At 34.2% G+C, this 7,422-nt stretch overlaps 1 protein-coding gene across 1 annotated transcript in view; it reads left to right on the forward strand.

Annotated features, from left to right (window-relative positions):
* LOC149576062 (uncharacterized) overlaps nt 1-5,737 on the forward strand; it is a 109,558-nt gene extending 103,821 nt beyond the window's left edge. Inside the window, exon 5 of the mRNA XM_089816219.1 lies at nt 4,928-5,737. Within this exon, the coding sequence (XP_089672345.1) occupies nt 4,928-5,530 (603 nt within the window). The 3' untranslated portion in view covers nt 5,531-5,737. The remainder of the gene's footprint in view (nt 1-4,927) is intronic.
* Nucleotides 5,738-7,422: the final 1,685 nt, after the last annotated feature.

Consider the following 7,422-nt stretch of genomic DNA (forward strand, 5'->3'; position numbering starts at 1 on the left):
TTGTTCTTGCAAATTGTTGTTGTTTCTTTGTTTCTGTTATGTGTTTATGGTATTAAGGGGAGCACCCTTCATCAAGGTTGGATGAGCATTTGTCCTTGGCGGCTGAATAATAAATATGTTGATGAACTACATCTCTTCTCTGATCTAGACATGCTTGTTTGTGTATACACTTTATGTTAGGTCTTTTACAATAAAGTTGCACACTCCTTTCAGTATGCTTAGAGTTTTTGGGCCAATAGCATCCGTGCATATTCATGTTGTGTTGCAATAATTCATTAGTTAGAGCAGGTCCATTAAAGATTTTCTCGTAAACAGACTTAGTAGTGATTTTTCTCTTGCTTTTCCTCTTGACAAAGGAGGAAATGAAAATCACCCATCATTTGGCAACGCAAAACTTTATCAACTCAAATGGTGAACTTTTCTCACTTGAGGGGATCATAGCATGGACTATTGGGCTAACGAGGATATCAAGTTAGAACTTAAATTGAATTAAACTAATTAGTTTTGTGTCTTGAATGCTACTCGTAAGTCCTTGAAGATCTATATAATTAAAATACTAATGAATAATTTATTAAAAATAATAATAAAAATAAAATAAAATAATGATAACATTATAATCATGTTATAATATCACATATTACAGTAGGGAAATGAAACAAATAATAATTAATATTATTCTAGAAAATAATAAAAAATAATTTTATATAATGATTAAGTAATCAAAATATATAAATTGTATTAGTATTAATATCAAATATTAATAATATTGAAAATATTATTAATAAATAATAACATAATAAATTCATATGAAGAGACACCTTATCTCATTACAAAATATATAAAGGAATACTAAATTTGAGAAATAGACATTGAGGAATATGGAGGAAAATACACAGAACTAGTCTGCAATCAGGAAATTTAAATAAATTAAGTAATGTCCCAGTAAGGAACATTGCGCAGTCCTTCCATTTTGTAGTCTTAGTGACATATGCTAAGGGTCTTGTGATTCCCTGGCAATGACATATTCCAGGGAATCCTTCGGCCCTTTGATCCACTTGAGAATTTTGAGAACCACTATTGCCATCATGCTATTCTTCCTTATGCAAATCCTTTGAGAAAAATTTGATTGCTTTTCTATGTATGTATAACACAGACTTGAATATAATAAACTTTTGTATTTCTTTTTTACTGCTAAGATCTCTTTCTTTAAAGTAATGTGTCATTTCTACATTGGCAAATAACCACCTTAGAGCTGCAAAGTTTCTCAAATTTTCCAGTCATCTACAGTAGGGCTGTAGACCCATGAAGTATTGCTAGCATACATATATAAATATATTATCAAAGGGGATATACATTATGTGACATTTAAAAAACTATATTTTGCAATTTGTATCTCCCCTTGATCTTTTGCATTGCTTGAGGGCAGTTCTAATCCTTTGGATTTCTTTTTTTTCTTAGCTGCTTCTGTAATGTGCTCCTCATCTTGTCAAATACTTGAAATATGGAAAAACATAATGCAGACATCTTAAGAGATTTTGGAGCTTCTTCTCATTGAACCTGTCTAGGATTTGATGAATCATTGCTACAACTTAGGACATTGTCTTGTAACTTTAGTTTTCCTGATTAAAGTTCAAGCTCTAGGAATTCTTTTTTAGTTTGGTTTCCAAGCAATTATATTTAGATAACTTTCACATCTATTCTTACTCAATTGGGTTGGAGTTGGGTAGACTTAATGCGCAAGGTTACTCTCTCAAAATTGATGAGTCATTGTGATAAGTTGGACATTGTCCTATAACTTTACTTTTCCCGACGAAAGTTTGAGTCCTAGGATTTCTATGTTAATTTGGCCTTCCAAGCAGTTTGGATTTAGATAGCCATCATTTTGATTCTGACTTAATTTGGATTGCAGTCTGGCAGACTTAATAAGGTTTTTTTCCACGAGGATGTATTTGAATTTTGACTGCAGGCTTGGTTTTGGTCTAAGTTACCGATGTTGGTTCTGATGCTGATGGCGTTGCGGGGTGCTGATGCACGGATTTTTTTTTGGGGATTTTGGATGCATTTGGGTGCATCCATATATATATACTATAATTTATGTATGCAAACGAAATGAGAAGAATGAACAATGAATTGCCTCTTTTAGGTCTGTTTTAGGGTTTTTAGGTGAATACGAGAAAAAATATAATAAAAATAATAATTATGCACATGTTTTAGTAAGTCACTTAGGTGATTGGGCGCTCAAAAAAGTTGGATGCTCTTTGGAAATGCTGATGGGGGTGCGGGGTGCTGATGCGCGGATTTTTTTTTTAAGGACTTTGGATGCGTTTGGGTGCATCCATATATAAATATATATGTATATATACTATAATTTATGTATGCAAACAAAATGAGAAGAGAGCCCAACTACAGAAAAATGAGAATAATGAACAATGAATAGCCTTTTTAGGGTTATTTTAGGGTTTTGAGGTGAATAGGAGAAAAAATATAATAAAAATAATAATTAAGCACATGTTTAAGTCACTTAGATGACTAGGTGCTCAAAAAAGTTGGATGCTCTTTGAAATCACCTGGATGCTCTTTCGATTCTCTGGATGCTTTCCCAAGCATCCCGTGCGCATCCACAAGAAAGAATCGTGCTTCTTGACAACACCCATGCAACATCGTAATGCATCCATGTATCACCTCGCATCAGCACCCGCATTCGGCTTGAAACCAAACACATCGGTATCTTAGGTTTTGGTCAATCAAAATAAAAGAAGACATAAAAGATAACCTTCTCAGTTCCAGAAGGTCATTGCAAATGGAATGTAATGCCTCCCACATGATGCACAACCCTTGCATACTTACGAAGAATGGACAAATTTTAACCTCCTTAAGTGATGCTTTTATTTTTGTGTATATGGATGATAGTTTAGTTTTCAGTAATAACATTCTAACAAATGTTGAGCATTCAAGAGAGATTGGTTCCTGTGAACTACTACTCGCGAATTATGGTCAATGAGTTTGACTCGAAAACCACAGAGTTGAATCCTGCTAGTAATATCACAATTTGACTTGTTGTGGAATACCTTCTACTTATTGATTGATGAGCTAAAGGGCTCTCTATTGAATAATTTATAAGGTACAACATTTGCTGAAGGTTTTGCAAATGGGATAGTAAACTAAGTATGCTTAACCTATGAGAAAATTCCAGGGTTAAGTGCACTTGAGTTGGACTCATATTGGGATGGATGACCTCCTAGGAAGGGCCTGATGCTTTGCTCCTGTGAGCATCACCTAGATGCAATGAGTGCTAACTATTCCATCCATTCTCATGAGAGATGGGTTCTTGTGGACCACTACTCATGAAACATGGGTCAATGAGTTTGACTTGAAAACTAAGCAATTGAATCTTGATAGCAATATCGCAATTTAGTTTGCTGTGGAAAATACCTCCTACTTACAGGCACAACACTTGCTGAAGGTTTTACAAATGAAGTAGCAAGCTAGGTGTGCTTAGCCTTGGAGGAAACAACATGGTTAAGCACATTTGAGTTGGAGCCATACTAGGATGGCTGACCTCCCAAGAAGGGCCCAATGCTTCACCCCTGCGAGCATCACCTAGATACAATGACTGGTAAGCATTCTATTCATAATTTCATTCTCATGAGAGATGGGTTCTTGTGAACCACTATTCATGAAACATGGGTCAATGAGTTTGACTCGAAAACCGCATAGTTGAATCCTGATAGCAATATCATAATTCGACTTGCTGTGGAAAATACCTCCTACTTATCAGTTTTGTACAAATCAGTAGGGCATAGCTCTGGCTGAATCCAAATTGCCTGTAGGCCAAACCTTAGAAGTCTAAGATCTCAAACTTTATGCAAGGAAAGTTAAGATACAGGACCATGTCCTAACAAAATTTATCAATTCCCAGACAACCTAAATGTCTTTTATAGTCCATTTTTTTAGAAGTTTGCAAGATAGAGGAACACATTATAGAAGCAGTTAAGAAAAAATAGCAAGCCATTGGATGACAGTTGCGCTGAAACAATGCAAAAGATAAAAAGGAGATGCAAAGGCCAACCAGCCCTGAGTTATTTATGGATGCTAGCCACACTACATGATCTACAGTCCTGCTCCAAAAGATGATTGAGCAAAATAAGGAATTATGTGGCTACAGGAGTGGTACTTTTTCCAATACAGAAATAAGATGTGCTATTTACAAGATGTCTTACCAGTCTGAGGAATACATAAGTCTGCTTTTATCCCAAAACATTGATTCTCAAGATTAAATATTTCAAAATTGTGATTCTTAGCAAGAAAACTATTATGAAGTTATCATCAAGAGAATGTAGGTGGGTAATCTGGATTATTAGTAGAGCACTGCAGTAAACTAAAATTATTTTTCATATGTTGCTGAAGTTTAAGTATTCCTCCCATTTGTGGCCTTGTATGCATGAGCCTGGGACATTAAGGGGTCTAGAGACCTAGCAAATATGTCAAGTTTGTCTAAAATTTTGCTTACATTTTTTAGATTTCGCATTTGAAATCAATGAACTATTAACTCATTGTGGCTAAAATAAAGGGTCTCTGTTTTGAAAGTTGCCTATAAAGCAATTGGTGGCTGTTAATACTTATGTTGGCTTTTCGAATGATTGGTGAAGGTTGTACGTGGAAAATGGAATTTTTTTCTTTTTCCTAAGTTTTAATTATTTCTTGATGTGTGAGTTTTAAATTTTCATTATACCTGAGAGTAAAAGCATGCATAGAATCTATTTGCTGGCTCTTGGAAAATGGATTTTTTTTTTCTAATTTTTAATTGTTTCCTGATGTGTAAGTTTTAAATTTTTTAATTTTCATCATACCTAGGAGTAAAAGCATAAATAGAATCTATTTGCTTGCAAAAAATTTAGCCATGCTGCCACTGACTTCATATATGCAGCCTTGCCAACTTCATGTTTCACCTAATCAAGTAAGGAACCATTCAATTTCTTCCAAGCTGAATGAGCCTTATCAGTCCTCTGGAGCATTCACGCCTAGAGAATTGAAGCCACCAAATATTTCATCTGATGAGGTAGAAGATTCACTTGTGCTTCTTAACTCTGAAATATCAAGTGAAAAGGAAAACATATTTGTCATCAACGATGTGTCTGCTGGCAAAGAAGACACTCCTTTCAAGGGAAAAAGTTTTGCTGAGAGAAACTCTAGCGCGAGAAAAGAGAGAATTTTTTCTCTGTTGTCCAGGTTTCAGAAAAGAGAGAATTTCATAAGGTTTCCAGCATTGAGAGTTGAGGTAAAAGATTCAACGGATGATAGTGGAAAGAGAAGAAAAAAAATTCTGTCAAAGAGCAGCACTGAATCTAAAATCAATCAACTTCAGCAGACTAAGAGAACTGACCACATTGTAGGCAAGACAATAGATGCCCCAAAGAGCAGTACTAAATCCCGCATCAACAAATCAGATGCTGCAAAGAGCAGTCAATCCCACATCAATCAATTGCATGAGTCTAAGAAACATCATGCACAAAAGAAATTAGACATTTAATCAACCAAGTCAGCACTATAATTTCTTATTGTATCCCTTGATAAATTTCCAGTTATAATTGGAGCAAAGCAATTGCACGTATTTTCTTCGGATCACAAATGCCCATGTCATAAATGGATAAAGGCACTTACCATACAATTTCCTGGGATCACTGGATAAGTAATTGCCCAGTAATTACGTTGAAATAAATAAATTTTATTTTGGGTATCTGCCTATTTTACATGAGCTAGTTAGTTATGGATTATAATTCTGTAGCAATTATTAATAATGATGGCCATTGCCATAAAATTAGTGGCAAAATACTTTTGATGTCAATCAATGGAAAATCCCTAAAGACTGGGTTCCATTCACAAGCAGGAAAATTACCTATGTAATAAATGATCTTACTATAAATTTTAATAGAAGTAGTAAGATTTAATTTGTTGAACTCCTTGAAGGTTTTTAAGTAACAACACTGGATTTTCTATAAAAATAATGAGATATGTTTTCCATGGATTTAAAAAAAAATAGCTATATCAATATTTATAGAGAGTAGATTCCACAATCCATGAGTTAATCTATATGCTGCTTCTGGATTTGATTGTGAGTGTTTTTTATATCAACATTTCAGATTACACTCCATCATCCATCATCATTTTTCTCCTTGTGTTTTTTGTCATTCTGAAGATGGGTTGTGGAGTGTGTTCCAAAGCATTGATGCGAAAAATACTCACATAATCAAATCCAGATTCAACATACAAACATATAAATATTATCTACCTAGAGACAGGTAATTTGCTAATGTTAGTCTATTATTCAGTCAATGTTCTCAAGAAGAAGTCAATAACACCCTTGAAATCTTGGACTTGTTTTGCTCAGCTTTGGCTCCCAAATCTTTTAATAAAACTGAATTTTGGCTTAATTCAGCTGATCAACTACATCATTGGAAACCCTCACAATAGAAATACAACAATCATGGTTTAATTTCAAGATAGCTTGGCAGCCCCATTGGGATAGGAGTTTCATTATTTGAAATGTGGAAATGGTTTATACAGAAACTGAAAAGAAAGCTTTATCTTTGTCATTCAAATTTCTTTCTATGGCTGGGTGCATCCAAATTGCTAATAGAATCATCATAGCCAACCATGTGTACATTTCATCAAATTGGCTCCCATCAGAAAGCAATTATAATGAACTTATATAATCTATTAGAGTATTCCTCTAGGAAAACTGGAATAACATAATCATGTTGCCTTTATTGCATTCAGCCAAAAAACAATGCGGTTTAGGAGTGATGAACCCTCCTGACAAATGAGTCAGTCTCATAACCAAATAGATTTTTAGAATTCTTTTTGGGGCAGCACCTTTTGTTAAGATACAAAATGGTTACCACTAAAGTGAAAATTCTTGGAAAGACAAAATCCTTATGGCAATACTTCAACCTCAAGCTTCTATACAATATTAAGCATATGGCCATTATCAGCAAGAGTCTCCTCTTTTGTCTGTTGGTTTTGGAAACAATTGTGTTTGTTTTTGCATCACCTTTCTTAAATGGATTGGACAAGTTCTTAGACATAGGATGAGTACTTCATCTTCGGCTATTTGGTGGAATCTATTGATGTAATTACTGCACAACCTCTTGCTATTAATTCTTATTTTCATGACACTTACTAAAAAAAAGGCATCCAAAATTCAGAATTCAGGAACGTGGGAGTCCTCCTAAACTTGGAAAAATGACTTGCAACTTAAACATGAGTTTAAACTCTCCAATACACTGACATTCAAAGAGTTCATGAGGATATTCCTCTAACTATTCAATTAAAACTTTCTACCCTATTTATTGCAATTTTTTTAAAGATTGGAGGTAGCTTCTAGGTTATAATATATATATTTTCTTTTGTGTTAAACTAATG

This window comes from Cupressus sempervirens, chromosome 1 (assembly GCF_028749045.1).
Source record: "Cupressus sempervirens isolate cs-2001-9-10 chromosome 1, ASM2874904v1, whole genome shotgun sequence".
Taxonomy (NCBI): Eukaryota; Viridiplantae; Streptophyta; class Pinopsida; order Cupressales; family Cupressaceae; genus Cupressus; species Cupressus sempervirens.